The 21042-nt window shown below is 26.6% G+C and overlaps 1 protein-coding gene across 4 annotated transcripts in view; it reads right to left on the minus strand.

The window, feature by feature from the left end:
* Positions 1-350: 350 nt before the first annotated feature.
* RhoGEF3 (Rho guanine nucleotide exchange factor 3) overlaps positions 351-21042 on the minus strand; it is a 710057-nt gene continuing 689365 nt past the window's right edge. For 3 of the 4 annotated variants that reach the window (XM_075305340.1, XM_075305342.1, XM_075305343.1), the window contains 6 exons: positions 13215-13910; positions 8217-8466; positions 6389-7232; positions 4373-4535; positions 4195-4301; positions 351-1528 (listed from right to left, as the gene is read on the minus strand). In XM_075305340.1, coding sequence (XP_075161455.1) covers positions 352-1528; positions 4195-4301; positions 4373-4535; positions 6389-7232; positions 8217-8466; positions 13215-13910 — 3237 coding nt within the window. In that variant the 3' untranslated portion in view covers position 351. Of the gene's footprint in view, positions 1529-4194; positions 4302-4372; positions 4536-6388; positions 7233-8216; positions 8467-13214; positions 13911-18376; positions 18907-21042 lie in introns of those variants that run through there. The other variant, XM_075305344.1, reaches the window with a different exon arrangement.

The following is a 21042-nucleotide window of genomic DNA, read 5'->3' on the forward strand; positions in this document are numbered from 1 at the left end:
TAAATTGTTTTAGACTAAAATAATTTAAAAACAAGATTATTAGAATTTATTTTCCTATTTAATGGTGATTTCATTATAAACAACAATAATAATTGACTTGATTTAGTTTCCCATGTGTTTTTTGTTTGTTTTATACAAAATTTTTATTAAACTTAAAAACAAAATTTAAGATTTTTTTTCGTGCCAAACGTAAACTAAAACTTAACAATTTCGAATTATTTTTTTAATATGTAAGTAAGTTTATAAGTAAACTTGTTTTTTTGTTTTTAGTCTTGAGATTCTGGGATTTTGTTTTGTTTTTTGAAAAACACTAAATATTTTTTACGCTCTATATATATATTTTTTTTGGATTTAAGAACTAACTCCTCCTCCATTTTCGGCATTTTCCAAAACCGTATAGGTTTCACTTATATCGGTACCAGTTAATTGTAAATCTCCCGTGGAATGTGCTGACGAGGGATGACTATGTTTATGGGTGGGTGATTGATTTGGTGTTGAGGCCGAACTTTTGGGTTTGCGAAACCAATTGCCCAATCTTCTTCTTCCCAAAGATCCTGTGGTTTGAGCCTCATTATTATTGCCTGTCGACGAAGAGGACGAGGTTCCATCCAATCTCTGTGTAGACTTTTTGGGTAATGTATCACTGTATTTAAATGATTTTGCTGGTGATTCGGGTACAGAGCTTTCACCCGAAGTATTCGTTTGATGACCATTTCCCATGCCACCATGCAGATTGGCTTCATAGAGAAATTCTTTGAGCTGCTGTTGTTGTTCCTTTTCATTTCCCTCATAATCCGATTGATCGGAATAGTCTCTCTCCTCAAAGGCATATTCTAGACCAGGAATTTCCGATATATACAAAGCCTTGCCACTAAATTGTCTCTCCAAGGCCAAGGTATTTAAGAATCTTTGCTTGCGATTGGCCGAACGAAAACTAAAGTCATAACATTTATCTCGAGCCTCACAGTAAATCCTTAGGGAATTCTTAATGGTATGGCCAAACATTTTACCATCACGTACATTGACCACACGGCAACGATCCAGAAATATTCGTCCCTTATAAATAAAATGGGATCTCTTGATTATATCCCTCTTGCAATAGACCAGCTGATTATCGAATAGGAATAAGGTACAGCTACTATTCCATAGATTTTGTTTTTGCCTTGTGGCATCGACTTGCACAAAAAATCGTGTGCTATGCAAATGCAAGGGAGGACCTTTGAAATTCTGAAAACTAGCCTGATGACGAGCAATGGTCTCACTATGACGTTTGCCTTCATTTACAGCTTCAGTTATGGATTTCATGGCCTCCAAGGCCATATCTATTGTTTCTGTAGTATCGGGTATATCCAATTGACTCACATCGATTTGTTCATATTCATGTAAATGAAATGGAGTGGGCTCGGAACCTTTGTTGGATGTCTTCATAATTTCGGCTAAATGCAAAGGATAGCGGCATATACGTTGTACTGGAGCCAATAAATGGGCTGAGAGAGGAAGTTCAGCTAAATTTTCCGATTCGCGACAGCTGGAAAATGTAAGAAAAGAGACACAAAAATTAGAAAAGAAATTAGAAAAGACATTCAAAAGGAATGGGAGGTAGTATTTTAAAGGGAAGGGGAAATTGTTTCAAATCTAAAAAAACCGGGTCCCAATAAAATGGGCCCAAATAGAGAGTTAAGAACTACAATTTTCTATAGAAAAAAAATTTTGACAAAAATTTCTATAGAAATAAAATTTTGACAAAATGTTCTATAGAAATAAAATTTGGACAAAATTTTCTATAGAAATAAAATTTGGCCAACATTTTCTATAGAAATAAAAAGTTGACAAAATTTTCTACGGAAATAAAATTTTTACAAAATTTTGACAAAATTTTCTACGGAAATAAAATTTTTAAAATTTTGACAAAATTTTCTATAGAAATAAAATTTTGACAAAAATTTTTATAGAAATAAAATTTAGACAAAAATTCCTATAGAAATAAAATTTGGACATTTTCTATACAAATAAAATTTAGACAACATTTTCTATAGAAATACAATTTTGACAAAATTTTCTATAGAAATAAAATTTGGACAAAATGTTCTATAGAAATAAAATTTGGACAAAATGTTCTATAGAAATAAAATTTGGATAAAATTTTCTATAGAAATAAAATTTGGACAACATTTTCTATAGAAATAAAAAGTTGACAAAATTTTCTACGGAAATAAAATTTTTACAAAATTTTGACAAAATTTTCTACGGAAATAAAATTTTTAAAATGTTGACAAAATTTTCTATAGAAATAAAATTTTGACAAAATTTTTTATGGAAATAAAATTTAGACAAAAATTCCTATAGAAATAAAATTTGGACAACATTTTCTATAGAAATAAAATTTATACAACATTTTCTATAGAAATACAATTTTGACAAAATTTTCTATAGAAATAAAATTTGGACAAAATTTTCTATAGAAATAAAATTTGAAAAAATTTTCTATAGAAATAAAATTTGGACAAAATTTTCTATAGAAATAAAATTTAGACAAAATTTTCTTAAGAAATAAATTGTTGACAAAATTTCCTATAGAAATAAAATTTTGACAAAATTTTCTATAGAAATAAAATTTTGATAAAATTTTCTATAGAAAAAAAATTTGCCCATATTTTGTATAGAAATCTAATTTTCTATAGGAATAAAATTTTCCCTAAAAATTTCTATAGAAATCTATTTTTTTTTGCCACAATAATAAAATTTTCTATAGATATAAAATTTTGACAAGATCTTCAATGAAAATAAACTATTGACAAAATTTTCTATAATAATAAAATTTTGACAAAATTTCCTATCGAAATAAAATTTGGACAACATTTTCTATAGAAATAAAATTTGGACAAAATTTTCTATAGAAATAAAATTTGGACAAAATTTTCTATAGAAATAAAATTTGGACAAAATTTTCTATAGAAATAAAATTTAGACAAAATTTTCTTAAGAAATAAATTGTTGACAAAATTTCCTATAGAAATAAAATTTTGACAAAATTTTCTATAGAAATAAAATTTTGATAAAATTTTCTATAGAAAAAAAATTTGCCCATATTTTGTATAGAAATCTAATTTTCTATAGGAATAAAATTTTCCCTAAAAATTTCTATAGAAATCTATTTTTTTTTTTGGCCACAATAATAAAATTTTCTATAGATATAAAATTTTGACAAGATCTTCAATGAAAATAAACTATTGACAAAATTTTCTATAAAAATAAAATTTTGACAAAATTTCCTATCGAAATAAAATTTGGACAAAATTTTCTATAAAATTAAAATTTGGACAAAATTTTCTATAGAAATAAAATTTGGACAAAATTTTCTATAGAAATAAAATTTTGACAAAATTTTCTATAGAAATAAAATTTGGACAACATTTTCTATAGAAACAAAATTTTGACAAAATTTTCTATAGAAATAAAATTTAGACAAAATTTTCTTAAGAAATAAATTGTTGACAAAATTTTCTATAGAAATAAATGTAGACAAAATTTTCTATAGAAATAAATTGTTGACAAAATTTTTATAGAAATAAAATTTTGACAAAATGTTTACAAAATTTTCTATAGCAATAAAATTTTGATAAAATTTTCTATAGAAAAAAAATTTGACCAAATTTTGTATAGAAATAAAATGTTGACAAAATTTTCTATAGAAAAAAAATTTGGACAAAATTTTCTATGGAAATAAAATTTTGGACAAATTTCCTATAGAAATAAAATTTTGTCAAAATTTTCTATAAAATTAAAATTTGGACAAAATTTTCTATAGAAATAAAATTTTGACAAAATTTTCTATAACAATAAAATTTTGATAAAATCTTCTATCGAAATAAAATTTTGACAAAATTTTCTGTAGAAATAAAATTTTGACAAAATTTTCTATAGAAATAAAATGTTGACAAAATTTTCTATATATAGAAATAAAATGTCTATAGAAATAAAATTTGGACAAAATTTTCTATAGAAATAAAATTTAGACAAAATTTTCTTAAGAAATAAATTGTTGACAAAATTTTCTATAGAAATAAAATTTTTACAAAAAATTTCTATAGAAATAAAATTTTGACAAAATTAGAAATAATTGAGCTATATTAGGAGATTATTCTTCTGTGTCTACTAACAATTTTTGTTTTTGAGTGTTTATTTCATACTTACTTATCTAATATGGTGCGAGCATCTTTAACTCTCTCATATGATTCCAATTCGATTAAAGCCCTCGGATATGAATTGCAATATGTTGAATAACATAAAAATCCTTTGTGCTAAAATTATAAAAAAAAAAATCAAAATAAATTGACTGATTTTTTTTATTGGGAAATTTTACCAAACTTACCATTTTCAAAAAGATTTTGCCCACTTGATTTTGTTCGATACCCTTACGCAAAGCATCCAAGAATTTTCTTTGAAATTTGTAAATTGCTGTAATATTGGAGAATATCAAGCGTATACTGTTTGGTGAGAAGATATCAATACGTTTGCTCATAGCAGGAAGATAACTAAAAAATGGAGAGAGAAAGAGGAAAAGAAAAAAAAAAATAGGAATAAATAATAGAAGATACACGCAAATATTGACAAAACAAATGACAAAAATTAAAAAAAAAAACAAATCTGATATAAATTATTTATAATTGATACGACAGCAGCGTTGCCACAATGAATTTTTATTTTGGCCCAATATTTTTCCAAAATTTGTACCAGCGGACCATATTTCAAAATTAAGTTAATATAATTTAAAAGTTAAAATTTGTCGAAATACAATAAAAAAAACTGTCAAAATTAATTTTTTTTAGAAAATTTTGTCAAAATTGTATTTCTATAGAAAATTTTGTCAAAATTCTATTTCTATAGAAAATTTTGTCAAAAGTTTATTTCTATAGAAAATTTTGTCAAAATTTTATTTCTATAGAAAATTTTATTTCAATAGACAATTTTGTCAAAATTTTATTTCTATAGAAAATTTTGTCAAAATTTTATTTCTATAGAAAATGTTGTCAAAATTTTATTTCTATAGAAAATTTTATTTCTATAGAAAATTTTATTTCTATAGAAAATTTTATCAACATTTTATTTCTTTAGAAAATTTTGCCAAAATTTTATTTCTATAGAAAATTTTGTCAAAATTTTTTTTCTATAGAAAATGTTGTCAAAATTTTATTTCTATAGAAAATTTTGTCAACATTTTATTTCTTTAGAAAATTTTGCCAAAATTTTATTTCTATAGAAAATTTTGTCAAATTTTTTTTTCTATGGAAAATTTTGTCAAAATTTTATTTCTATAGAAAATTTTGCCAAATTTTATTTCTATAGAAAATTTTGTCAAAATTTTATTTCTATAGAAAATTTTGTCAAAATTTTATTTCTATAGAAAATTTTGTCAAAATTTTATTTCTATAGAAAATTTTGTCAAAATTTTATTTCTATAGAAAATTTTCATTTCATTTCTATAGTAAATTTGTCAAACTTTTATTTCTATAGAAGGTTATGGCAAAATTTTATTTCCATAAAAAATTTTTACAAAATTTTTTGCATAATTTTGTATCTATATAGAAAATTTTGCCAACATTTTATTTCTATATAAAATTTTGAAAAAATTACCGCTTTGACGAAAATGGACCAAAATCAACCAAATTCCATTTGGTCCGACCATCGGACCAAATTTAAAAACGAATAATTTTTTGACGAATTTTGGACCGATCGGACGAAAATGGCAACGCTGTACGATAGACTACTAACGCCTAAAAATATGCTGTAATAAATAGGATAAATGATGGAATCACTTATACCCAAAAAAAGTGAAGCCATCATGAAAAGAAATTTATTTTGGGACATTTTACTGCAATATATTACTACAAACGACTTAAGGCAAATCACTCTATAATCAAGTTGAATAAATAATAATTTTTTGCTAAATTGTACAAATTTGAGGAAATTCTGAACTATTAGCAATTTGTAGATATTTTTTGCTCGCCTTTTTAAATTTTAGTTAAAATTTTTTAAAATACACCAACATTTTTTAAGTTGTTATAAGAAAATATTTATATAATTTAATAATAGCTAAGATTTGATTTACTTTTAAAAATTTCCAGACTGTAAGGAATATATTCTATAGAACAAATCAATAAAATAAAAAAATAAATAGATAATTAATTTATCGAACTATCTTTTTTCAAGGAACTCGTGCTCATTTTTTTATTTATAACTTTTTCTTCCAATCTCTATTGAGCCTTTTTTCTGCCTACTGACAATCTATTTATATATTTTCTCTAATATTTCATTCTCCATTAGGACCCATCTCTAAATATAAAAAAAAAATTTTTTTCATTAAAAAGAAAAAAAGAAGGATTCTTACCCTTCACATATAGCTTGCAATAATTTGACATAATTAACTTCGGTATCCAGCAGTTCTTTAACAGCACTACGACGCAATATATCAGCACTGCCCATTAAAACATTAAGGCTTTGGGAAGTCGATAATATTGTTTGGCCATTGGTTGTCAGTGCGGATGTGGCTGCCGTTGTGGTTGTTGTTGCTGTAGTACAGCAACCATCTTGATGATTTTTCTGCTGGCTATGATTTTCCATAGTATCATCGGATGTATCCTGTTCATGACAGAGATTTTGATGGTCCATCGATGGTGATGATGATGCCATCGGTGGTGGTGGTGGTGGCGGTGATGATGATTCAATTACAATGGTTGTCACATTGTGCTTATCAACGATGGTACTATTAAAATTATCCTCGGAACTGGTGTTAATGGGTGTACATGGTGCACTAGACGATGTATTCAACATTTGATTATCATTGACCATCGTTGGGGAGGATGATGTGGGAGGTTGTACTGCTGTGGGTAATGGAGTTTGCTCATTTTGAATTTGCAAGTGACCCATAAGCTGACTTTCTTGATCCTTTTGTCTCTGCTCCTCATTGATAATGTGGCGCAGGAAAAATGCATCTGTATCGGGTGAATGAATAACGCGTACAAACTCTTTGGGAAACCAGCCCAATTCGGGATCTAAAATCTCTTCCACCAGACTGGCATCTTCTTTTTTAATGCGGCCAAACCACCAGGGGCCAATTTCTTTGCGTAATATTTCAATTAAGGTGCCTTTCTCTAGGCCCAATTCTTGGGGTCCAGCGGCGGTGAAATTGTACAAGACTTCAGCATAAATGGGATAATAGGAGCAAGTGGAAGCTAAGGAAAGAGAGAGAGAAAATCAATAAGTAAAAATACACAGAAAAATCAAATAATCAAATAATAATATGAAACTATATGAACTTAAATTAAATTAAATTAAATTAAATCAAATCAAATTAAATTAAATTAAATTAAATTAAATTAAATTAAATTAAATTAAATTAAATTAAATTAAATTAAATTAAATTAAATTAAATTAAATTAAATTAAATTAAATTAAATTAAATTAAATTAAATTAAATTAAATTAAATTAAATTAAATTAAATTAAATTAAATTAAATTAAATTAAATTAAATTAAATTAAATTAAATTAAATTAAATTAAATTAAATTAAATTAAATTAAATTAAATTAAATTAAATTAAATTAAATTAAATTAAATTAAATTAAATTAAATTAAATTAAATTAAATTAAATTAAATTAAATTAAATTAAATTAAATTAAATTAAATTAAATTAAATTAAATTAAATTAAATTAAATTAAATTAAATTAAATTAAATTAAATTAAATTAAATTAAATTAAATTAAATTAAATTAAATTAAATTAAATTAAATTAAATTAAATTAAATTAAATTAAATTAAATTAAATTAAATTAAATTAAATTAAATTAAATTAAATTAAATTAAATTAAATTAAATTAAATTAAATTAAATTAAATTAAATTAAATTAAATTAAATTAAATTAAATTAAATTAAATTAAATTAAATTAAATTAAATTAAATTAAATTAAATTAAATTAAATTAAATTAAACGAAACGAAATGAAATGAAATGAAATGAAATGAAATGAAATGCAATGCAATAAAAAAATTAAATTCATTTAAACGATATGAAATGAAAGTAAAGTAAACTAAATGAAATAAAATTAAACTAAATGAAATTAAATTAAACATAAATGATTAAAATCAAGTTAAATAAAAATAAAATCGTTTTAAATATTTTTTATTGTTTTATTCATTTATTTCCCTTAAGCTTACCTTCTTCATGCGATGTAACACTATCACTGTCACTATCATCCAAATCATTGGTTGTCATACCACACGATTCCAAACCATTGGGCTGACTAAGAGATCTTGTTGGTAATGATTCAGGTGCCTCACGTTCATCGTTGATATCCATACGTTTTAATAGCTTAGCTTTATTAAGAGACTCAGAGATACTTTGATCAGTAATCGAGGTGACTTTGGCAGAATTGGTGCGTCGTACACTTCTTAGCCTTAAGGCATTCTAGAAGAAAAAAAAAAACAAGAATTAGAAAAATAAAGACATTAAATAAAACGTTGCAACACCATTGCCTACTTTTGGGCTACGCTTTTATAAAGTAATTTATTTTCGTCAGATTTTCTCCGGCCCCACTGAATGAAGAATTTTCTTTTCTGAGAAACTCAATAATTTTTTTTCTTATAGAAAATACTTTATTGAAACGAAGTGGAATTTCTATTTGCAATTTTTTTTTCTAATTTTCCAGGTGGGTCTCGTTTTCAAACTAAAAATGTATGCTCCAGAGAGTCATCGCTAGAGTTTAATATAAGACTTTTTGCGATAACAACCAAAGCTTGTTTTGGGGAAATTAAGGCTAAAAATCTAATTTTCCAATTGTTTTCCATTCGAATTAACTGTGTAGAGAAATGTATAACTGCTTTATATTTTTTTTTAATTTATCCAAATTTCCAATATTTTCACAAACAACTAGTGCATATTTTTAGGCTATATAAAATACCTTTAGGTAGCATTCTATTTACATAGCTCTATAAACATTTACACATTTTTTTTTTATGCTTTACGAATATAATTTTCTTGTTATTTTTTATACATATATATTTTTTTTAAATTATTGTGCCACAAATAATCACTTTCAATATTTATATCCTAAAGCAAAGTATGGCTATTTATTGCCTACTTTTTGGGGGAAAATTGAGCCACAAAAAATTTAATTTTTCAGATTTTTTTTTACAGTTTTATTGTTTTAACCATGGAAAGAAACCTAAACTTTTCAATTATATGTAATTTCTTTTGTATTCTGAGTTATGTAAATTTCCAACATTTTAACAAAAAAGCTGTTGCATAGTTTTAGGCCAACACAAAATCGTTCTGTGTAAAAAGCCTTTAGTAAAAAGCATTCTATTTGCATAAATCTATAAATATTTACTCACAATTATTGTTATGGTTTACGAATATAATTTTATTATAGGTTTTTTTTTTCACTATTGTGTGACAAATAATCACCCAGCAAAAAAATTTGGAAGTTATTCTAAAGGCATAACTTTAAAAGAACTTCCAAAAATGTCTTCCCAAAGATGTTCTTTATTTTAAGTACTCAGGAAGTTTTTTTTAATTAATTTTTTTTTTATAATTCGCTTTTTTCATATTTTTTAAGGGTAATTTAAAAAAATTTTTTTTTGTTTCAAATTATTTAAAAACAGAATAAGAATTAATAAAATGTATATTTTGTCGAAAAAAAATGCTAAATCCCTTCTAGAAAAATGGCGAATTCTTGAAAATATTTGATGTCAATTGTTTCAGACAAGCGTTAGAATGCATTAAAAATCATAAAAAAATTTAAAATTTATTTATTTAATCATTGTTGTTGTTTTTGATTTCAGCTTAAAACCATGCATTATCTAAACTACAAGTGTAGCTTAACCAACAGAGGAAAAGTATGCTTGTAAAATTTATTTGGGCAAAGCCCTATAGACTGCAAGATGGTTGGATGGAAGCATGTTTCGGAATTACCACATTCCTCATCAGCATCCTCTACTTGCAGCAAAACTATCAACCAATTATCAGAATAAATTCAGGCAGTTCATTAAAACCAACAATGAACCACACTTGAACTTTCCGAAAAAAGGTTTCATATGATAGCCGGCTTCTGCCGAAGGTTAGGTTAGGTGGCAGCCCGATGTATCAGGCTCATTTAGACTATTCAGTCCATTGTGATACCACATTGGTGAACTTCTCTCTTATCACTGAGTGCTGCTCGATTCCATGTTAAGCTCAATGACAAGGGACATCCTTTTTATAGCCGAGTCCAAACGGCGTTCCACATTGCAGTGAAACCACTTAGAGAAGCTTTGAAACCCTCAGAAATGTCACCAGCAGTACTGAGGTGAGATAATCCACCACATAGTCCATATGTGGTATATATTAAACTAAAAAAGGCCGATTAAATACGTATATAATTAAGTTTAAAGTTTCTATAGAAATAAAATTTTGACAACATTTTCTATAGAAGTAAAATTTGGAAAAAATTTTCTATAGAAATAAAATTTGGAAAAGATTTTCTATAGAAATAAAATTTTGACAAAATTTTCTATAGAAATAAAATTTTGAACAAATTTTCTATAGAAATAACATTTTAACACCACGTTGCAAATTTAAACCGGATCGGATGAATTTTGCTCCTCCAAGAGGCTCCGGAGATCATATCTGGGGAACGGTTTATATGGGGGCTATATATAATTATGGACCGATATGAACCAATTCTTGCGTGTTTGTTAGAGACCACATTCTAACACCATGTTCCAAATTTCAACTGGATCGGATGAATTTTGCTCCTCCAAAAGGCTCCGGAGGTCAAATCTGGGGATAGGCTTATATGGGGGCTATATATAATTATGGACCGATGTGGACCAATTTTTGCATGGTTGTTAGAGACCATATACTAACACCATGTACCAAATTTCAGCCAGATCGAATGAAATTTGCTTCTCTTAGAGCAATCGCAAGCCAAATTTGGGGGTCCGTTTATATGGGGGCTATACGTAAAAGTGCACCGATATGGACCAATTTTTGCATGGTTGTTAGAGACCATATATTAACACCATGTACCATATTTCAGCCAGATCGGATGAAATTTGCTTCTCTTAGAGCCATCGCAAGCCAAATTTGGGGGTCCGTTTATATGGGGGCTATACGTAAAAGTGGACCGATATGGACCAATTTTTGCATGGTTGTTAGAGACCATATACTAACACCATGTACCAAATTTCAGCCGGATCGGATGAAATTTGCTTCTCTTAGAGCCATCGCAAGCCAAATTTGGGGGTCCGTTTATATGGGGCCTATACGTAAAAGTGGACCGATATGGACCAATTTTTGCATGGTTGTTAGAGACCATATACTAACACCATGGACCAAATTTCAGCCGGATCGGATGAAATTTGCTTCTCTTAGATCAATCGCAAGCCAAATTTGGGGGTTCGTTTATATGGGGGCTATACATAAAAGTGGACCGATATGGCCCATTTTCAATACCATCCGACCTACATCAATAACAACTACTTGTGCCAAGTTTCAAGTCGATAGCTTGTTTCATTCGGAAGTTAGCGTGATTTCAACAGACGGACGGACGGGCGGACGGACGGACGGACAGATGGACATGCTCAGATCGACTCACAATTTCACCACGACCCAGAATATATATACTTTATGGGGTCTTAGAGCAATATTTCGATGTGTTACAAACGGAATGACAAAGTTAATATACCCCCATCCCATGGTGGAGGGTATAAAAAATCATCGCTTCTGTGCTAATTTTGCACCACTTCCGGATCCAAAAAGAACATTTTCACCACTCTTTTGGCTACGCTTTTTTTTTTTGCTGGGCAGTGTCTATATTTAGATTCTAAGGAAAGTATGGTTCCATACATATAAATGAGTATAAAAAAATCAATTCTGTTTTTCGGTTTTAATAGTGTCGAGAAACCTGTAATAACTCCCCAATATTTGGATTCTAAGGAAAGTATGGTTCCATATTGGGGAACAAATGAGTATAAAAAAAATCAATTCTGTTTTTCGGTTTTAATAGTGTCGAGAAACCTGTAATAACTCCCCAATGTTTTTAATTTTGGTTTATCAAAATTTCTAACTTTTCCTAACAAAAACAAAAAAAAAACTGTTGCCTAGCTTTAAGCTAACAGAAAATAAAAATGTCTTTAGAAATAAGCATTATATTTGCATAATTCTATAAATATTTACACAATTATTTCCATGTGATACGAATATATATTTTTTTGTTCTACGACCTTATGTATGCAAAAATAAAAAAAAAATAAAAAAAAAACTTCCGGATCCAAAAAGAACATTTTCACCACTCGTTTGGCTACGTTTTTTTTTTTTTGCTGGGCAGTGTCTATATTTGGATTGTAAGGAAAGTATGGTTCCATATTGCCTATTTTATATTGGGGAACAAATGAGTATAAAAAAAATTAATTCTGTTTTTCGGTTTTAATAGTGTCGAGAAACCTGTAATAACTCTCCAATGTTTTTTATTTCGTTTATTAAAATTTCTAACTTTTCCTAACAGAAAATAAAAATGCCTTTAGAAATAAGCGTTATATTTGCATAATTCTATAAATATTTACACAATTATTTCCATGTGATACGAATATATATTTTTTTGTTCTACGACCTTATGTATGCAAAAATAAAAAAAAAAAAATAAAAAATAACTTCCGGATCCAAAAAGAACATTTTCACCACTCGTTTGGCTACGTTTTTTTTTTTTGCTGGGCAGTGTCTATATTTGGATTGTAAGGAAAGTATGGTTCCATATTGCCTATTTTATATTGGGGAACAAATGAGTATAAAAAAAATTAATTCTGTTTTTCGGTTTTAATAGTGTCGAGAAACCTGTAATAACTGTCCAATGTTTTTTATTTTGGTTTATCAAAATTTCTAACTTTTCTTAAAAAAAACTGTTGCCTAGCTTTAGGCTAACAGAAAATAAAAATGCCTTTAGAAATAAGCATTATATTTGCATAATTCTATAAATATTTACACAATTATTTCCATGTGATACGAATATATATTTTTTTGTTCTATTTGATGACAATTTTTTTTTTTTTTTGAATTATTGTCCGATTTAGCCCCCAAGCCACATAGGGTTATCTATTGCCTACTTTTAGGTTGCAACTAAACTTCACTACTAAATCACCATAAATTCTCGTATACATTTTACCACTAAAAAAACTTACCAATCCTTCCTGCTTATGACCACCTATGACTGGACCATTAACAACACCACCATCCCTACTATTAATGCCGTTTGTTGAACTATTGAGTAAACATCCACCATTGATTGCCAAAGCACGGGCGAATTGTTCATCGTTTTCCAGTTCGATTTGTATACCAGAATCACCGCTATTACATTTATCACGACGATTGTATTTGGTCTTACGTCTCTCCTTCGATGAACGCCATACCAAAGGACCAAATCTATATTTATTGGTATTCTGACTCTGACTCTGACTATTGCCGGCTGTGGAATCCGTAACATCCGTTGTTGACATTTCCGTATCGGCCATTAGGTAACCACAACTACTCGTGGCTATTGATGCCGCTGCTGCTGTTGCTGAACAGTTATCATTCACAGTGTTTATTGAAGGATGCAACGAATGTTGGTTACCATTTGATGTTCCATTTTGCTGTTGTGGCTTATTGAAATTAGTTAAAGTACGTTTGAATTTTTGTAAAACTCCAACATTCTGTGGTACTGGCACTAGAACTGATGATGATGATGTTGGTAAATTATGTGCGCTGGAATTCTTAAAATTATCTTGACTAGTGGTGGTGGTGGTGGTGGCATTGGATGAATTACTAGATGGTACTCTTTGGTAATGATCCCCCATATCAATGAGGGACGGACTGGAAACCGCACGCATTTGATGAGACTGCAAGAAAATCGGCGAATAAAAAGAGAAATAAGAATTATTGTCATGGTTGCTTTGAAATGAAATGAAAAAAGTAAAATGCAAAAAAAAAACTTTAATCTTTTTTTAATTATTTTTACTATGTAGTAAACCCAGGATTTTTGTTTTATACTTGGATTTGTGAATTTCGCCACAAATGAGTTTTATTTTTTTTTGTGAAAATTTCCGGCACAAATAAATCCTTCAGATTTTTATAGATGGTTTTAATTACTTAAAATCAATTTCAAAAACTAATACAAAAAAAAAACCTAAGCATATTGCGTAATAGAGAGACCTTTATTTTTAATGTGGCCTACTTCAAGGAGTTGCTTATAAAAATACTATAGAAATTATGTTGCATAATTGTAGGCATATCTAAATAATATGTTTTAGATGCCTGTACGAAATATTATTTTCAATAAATAAGCGAGGAAAATTTGCAACAAAAAAATTGAATAGTTTTACACTGAAAAAAAGAATGTTGACCTTTTATGAAATATTATGTAGCCTAAATTTTGGGGATTTTTAAATTAATCTATTTTAAATCGACACCATTTTTAAATAACATATATGTATATCCCATTTTTTATTTGTTTTTGGAATACAAAAATATTTCGTTTTTTTTTTAAGGGGGACAAATAATGAATCACCAAAAAGTCAAGACATGCTAAGGAACCCGTAGTGCCTATCGTTTAACAGACGGCAATTATAAACAAAAATAATTTATTATAGGGCGAAAGAAAGAAAATCATCACAACAATTATCGATTGAAAATTATCTCCTTTTTTAATCTTATCTCTCTATTCAATGTTCTTACAAAAAAAAAGAAACAACAAACAATAATAATTATACATTTTTGTCTTATGATGAATGGCCAACAACAAAAGGAATTAAAATGGCTCAAAAAATTCCTAAACCCATAAAATGTATGCCAGGTCGAAATAGATAAAGCTCTTAACCAGCAACGACTAAAGAAATGAAACCAGTTCATTCATGTAGTTATGAACACTATAATTATTGCATCATTTCCAATGCATTTCTGTTGGAAACCATATATATATTATTTTTTAAAACACGACAAGTGTGGATTTTTAGCATATAGATAAAATATTGAAAATTAAAAAAAATATAGGAAAATTTTATTTGATTAGTTTTTATGTCCTTATATATCAATAAAAAAAAATTGAAGATATATTTAATACAAAAAATAATAAATTTTGAAAAAAAAATAATAAAAAAATTAATATTTATTAAATTGAATTATTTTTTTTAAATTAATGAATTTTTTGTATTATTTTTTTATTGAGTCTTATTTTTACGTAAATGTTACAATCATAGGTGAATAGGAAATTCTTAAGACTATAATGTATAATGAATTTTAATTGACAAATCAGGAGTTAATTCATATTTTTTTTATTAAAATGTTTGCATACTTTCAGGCAGATCCGTTTTTATGTCCTTATATATCGTTGCTTTTATGTCCTTATATATCAATAAAAAAAATTGAAGATATATTTAATACAAAAAATAATAAATTTTGAAAAAACAAGTATATACGGCCGTAAGTTCGGCCAGGCCGAAGCTTATGTACCCTCCACCATGGATTGCGTAGAAACTTCTACTGAAGACTGTCATCCACAATCGAATTACTTGGGTTGCGGTAACTTTTGCCGATGACAAGGTATCTTAAAACTTCCTAATACCGTAATATATACCACGTAGTCCATACGTGGTATATATTAAACTTAAAATGGCCGATTAAATACGTATATAATTAAGGTTGCCAAAATTTTCTATAGAAATAAAATTTAGACAAAATAAAATTTTGACATTTTCTGTAGAAGTAAAATTTGGACAAAATTTTCTATAGAAATACGATTTTAACAAAATTTTCTATAGAAATAACATTTTGACAAAATTTTCTATAGAAATAAAATTTTTAAAAAATTTTCAAAAGATTTAAAATATTGACAACATTCTCTATAGAATTAAAATTTTGACAACATTTTCTATAGAAATAAAATTTTGCCAAAATTTTCTATAGAAATAAAATTTGACAAAATTTTCTATAGGAATAAAATTTCAACAAAATTTTCTATAGAAATAAAATTTTGACAAACATGGGCCAATTTTTGAATGGTTCTTAGAGACTATATACTAATACCATGTACCAAATTTCAGCCGGATCGGATGAAATTTGCTTCTCTTAGAGGATCCGCAAACCAAATCTGGGAATAGGTTTATATGGGGGCTATATATAATTATGGACCGATATGGACCAATTTTTGCATGGTTGTTAGAGATCATATACTAACACCATGTATCAAATTTCAACCGGATCGGATGAATTTTGCTCCTCTAAGAGGCTCCGGAGTTCAAATCTGGGAATAGGTTTATATGGGGGCTATATATAATTATGGACCGATATGGACCAATTTTTGCATGGTTGTTAGAGACCATATACTAACATCACGTACCAAATTTCAGCCGGATCGGATGAAATTTGCTTCTCTTAGAGCACTCGCAAGCCAAATCTGGGGATCGGTTTATATGGGGTCTTTATATAATTATGGACCGATGTGGACCAATTTTTGCATGGTTGTTAGAGACCATATACTAACACCATGTATCAAATTTCAGCCGGATCGGATGAAATTTGCTTCTCTTAGAGCCATCGCAAGCCAAATTTGGGGGTCGGTTTATATGGGGGCTATACGTAAAAGTGGACCGATATGGAATTTTTGCATGGTTGTTAGAGACCATATACTAACACCATGTATCAAATTTCAGCCGGATCGGATGAAATTTGCTTCTCTTAGAGCAATCGCAAGCCAAATTTGGGGGTCCGTTTATATGGGGGCTATACGTAAAAGTGGACCGATATGGACCAATTTTTGCATGGTTGTTAGAGACCATATACTAACATCACGTACCAAATTTCAGCCGGATCGGATGAAATTTGCTTCTCTTGGAGCAATCGCCAACCAAATTTGGGGGTCCGTTTATATGGGGGCTATACGTAAAAGTGGACCGATATGGACCAATTTTTGCTTGGTTGTTAGAGACCATATACTAACACCATGTATCAAATTTCAGCCGGATCGGATGAAATTTGCTTCTCTTAGAGCAATCGCAAGCCAAATTTGGGGGTCCGTTTATATGGGGGCTATACGTAAAAGTGGACCGATATGGACCAATTTTTGCATAGTTGTTAGAGACCATATACTAACACCACGTACCAAATTTCAACCGGATCGGATGAATTTTGCTCCTCTAAGAGGCTCCGGAGTTCAAATCTGGGAATAGGTTTATATGGGGGCTTTATATAATTATGGACCGATGTGGACCAATTTTTGCATTGTTGTTAGAGACCATATACTAACACCATGTACCAAATTTCAGCCGGATCGGATGAAATTTGCTTCTCTTGGAGCAATCGCCAACCAAATTTGGGGGTCCGTTTATATGGGGGCTATACGTAAAAGTGGACCGATATGGACCAATTTTTGCATGGGTGTTAGAGACCATATACTAACACCATGTACCAAATTTCAGCCGGATCGGATGAAATTTGCTTCTCTTAGAGCAATCGCAAGCCAAATTTGGGGGTCCGTTTATATGGGGGCTATACGTAAAAGTGGACCGATATGGCCCATTTGCAATACCATCCGACCTACATCAATAACAACTACTTGTGCCAAGTTTTAAGTCGATAACTTGTTTTGTTCGGAAGTTAGCGTGATTTCAACAGACGGACGGACGGACATGCTCAGATCGACTCCGAATTTCACCACAACCCAGAATATATATACTTTATGGGGTCTTAGAGCAATATTTCGATGTGTTACAAACGGAATGACAACGTTAATATACCCCCATCCTATGGTGGAGGGTATAAAAATTTGCTTCAATATTTATTAAATTGAATTATTTTTTCAAATTAATGAATTTTTTGTATTTATTTTTTTTTATTGAGTCTTTTTGTTTACGTAAATGTTACAATTGTTTTTAAATTAAAAAATATATTGTTAATATTTCTTGGTTCACCTTATTATATTGCCTACTTTTTATTGGATGCAATATAAAAAACCTCACTACATTTTTTGTTCATCCTATTATATTGCCTACTTTTAGGTTACAACAATATAAAAAAAACACCTCATGGAAGTGATACAATCAATTATCGGCACTAATTAAAAAAAATATAATTGATCAAATTAAAAATTTAATAAATTTTTGTGATTGCATTTTAATCTTTTGACATTTTTTTAAATTAAAAAAAAAATATATTGTTTTCTTCATTCTATTATATTGCCTACTTTTAGGTGGACTAAAATACAATATATTCACAAAATTTTTTGTTCACTTTATTATATTGCCTACTTTTAGGTGTGAACACAATATCAAAAAGATCTTCACTACATTTTCAATAATTTCTACACTATTACCGTGGCTTCCTCATTGCCCGAAAATTCTTGATGACGATCATAACAATCATTGGCTATTAACCAATTAAGGGATTTCTTCCAATATGCCTCATCTGTCGATATAGGGCGTGTATCGAACTCCCAAAACTTAACCAAGCCATAGGTATCCATAATCACCGGTATTATAGCTTTCTTCATTTTGAATAATTTTAATTTCTTGGAACTTTGGTCTCGCACATTAATAAAATATTTTAAATATATTCATATCATTCTTATAAGTACAACACATTTAAAATATTTAATCACTTCATAATTGATCATAGGCTAATTTTTATTTTGTTTTGTTTTTTTTTTAGTATTTCGATTTATTTATTGCTATATTTTAAGCAAAATTCTCGTTTTTAAGAATCGTTAAGTCGTTATTAATAACAGGTGTCACCATAGGTAATGATAAATATTAACTGATTGCTTTAGAATGTGAAAAATGCCGATAACCAAACGGCACCACTCTGAGAAAGAAACAGCTATTCTCTGTATGTTGAGAAAATCCCTCAAATGACACTAGCATATTCTTTTTAGCTTTTCTTTTTTAATACATTCCCAATCGTATAAAAAGGTAAAGTGTTACCTTACCCTTGCCACCCAAAGTAATGGTTTCGATATACATATCGCCTCGTATACAAGAAACTCAACTCATATCACTTTCAATTCTGCGTTGTTTTTGTTTGGCTGTTTTTTTTCTTCTTTGCATTGCATGCAAAAGAATTCTAGATAAAGAGGTGATTATTGTCTAAGGTAACAAATATGACGTTGCATATATATGTGAACAATAGTATAATATTGATTAGAGGGAAGATTAATCAGTTTGGAAAGAATTCTTTAAAAAAAACAGGAAATAAGAAATTAGGCAGGTTAAAACTGTTACATAGTTTTAGGATGGTGGCAGTTAACACGAAAAACACGAAAATATGAAATTAGGCAGGATAAAACTGTTACATAGTTTTAGGATGGTGGCAGTTAATTTATGAAATGATTTGTAACGATATTTAGGGGAAAATTATAATGTATTAAAAAAATTACACAAACAAAAAACGATTTTGTGGATTATGAATAAAGAGAATTAAAATTAAATTGTATTAAATTAAATTAAATTAAATTAAATTAAATTAAATTAAATTTATTTAATTTAATTTAATTTAATTTAATTTAATTTAATTTAATCTAATTTAATTTAATTTAATTTAATTTAATTTAATTTAATTTAATTTAATTTAATTTAATTTAATTTAATTTAATTTAATTTAATTTAATTTAATTTAATTTAATTTAATTTAATTTAATTTAATTTAATTTAATTTAATTTAATTTAATTTAATTTAATTTAATTTAATTTAATTTAATTTAATTTAATTTAATTTAATTTAATTTAATTTAATTTAATTTAATTTAATTTAATTTAATTTAATTTAATTTAATTTAATTTAATTTAATTTAATTTAATTTAATTTAATTTAATTTAATTTAATTTAATTTAATTTAATTTAATTTAATTTAATTTAATTTAATTTAATTTAATTTAATTTAATTTAATTTAATTTAATTTAATTTAATTTAATTTAATTTAATTTAATTTAATTTAATTTAATTTAATTTAATTTAATTTAATTTAATTTAATTTAATTTAATTTAATTTAATTTAATTTAATTTAATTTAATTTAATTTAATTTAATTTAATTTAATTTAATTTAATTTAATTTAATTTAATTTAATTTAATTTAATTTAATTTAATTTAATTTAATTTAATTTAATTTAATTTAATTTAATTTAATTTAATTTAATTTAATTTTATTTAATTTAATTTAATTTAATTTAATTTAATTTAATTTAATTTAATTTAATTTAATTTAATTTAATTTAATTTAATTTAATTTAATTTAATTGAATTGAATTGAATTGAATTGAATTGAATTTAATTTAATTTAATTTAATTTAATTTAATTTAATTTAATTTAATTTAATTTAATTTAATTTAATTTAATTTAATTTAATTTAATTTAATTTAATTTAATTTAATTTAATTTAATTTAATTTAATTTAATTTAATTTAATTTAATTTAATTTAATTTAATTTAATTTAATTTAATTTAATTTAATTTAATTTAATTTAATTTAATTTAATTTAATTTAATTTAATTTAATTTAATTTAATTTAATTTAATTTAATTTAATTTAATTTAATTTAATTTAATTTAATTTAATTTAATTTAATTTAATTTAATTTAATTTAATTTAATTTAATTTAATTTAATTTAATTTAATTTAATTTAATTTAATTTAATTTAATTTAATTTAATTTAATTTAATTTAATTTAATTTAATTTAATTTAATTTAATTTAATTTAATTTAAAAAATATTAGAGGGGAACAATTTTTATTTATTTATTATATTTTATTATTTATTTTATTTGTTTACATAGACTTTGAAATCTTAATCACGAAGATCCCCAAATGTATATGGACATTTTACATTGACAAACATTTTTTTCATTATTCTATAGAGTTTCTCACAAAAAAAAATCCCACATTTTATATACCAATAGAAAATTTCCATTTCTCACTCCCTCTTTTCGACGTATCTATATGGCTAGTGCGAAAATTAATTACCATTCACTTATCTTTACTAAA

Source organism: Haematobia irritans, chromosome 4 (assembly GCF_050003625.1).
Source record: "Haematobia irritans isolate KBUSLIRL chromosome 4, ASM5000362v1, whole genome shotgun sequence".
Lineage (NCBI taxonomy): Eukaryota > Metazoa > Arthropoda > Insecta > Diptera > Muscidae > Haematobia > Haematobia irritans.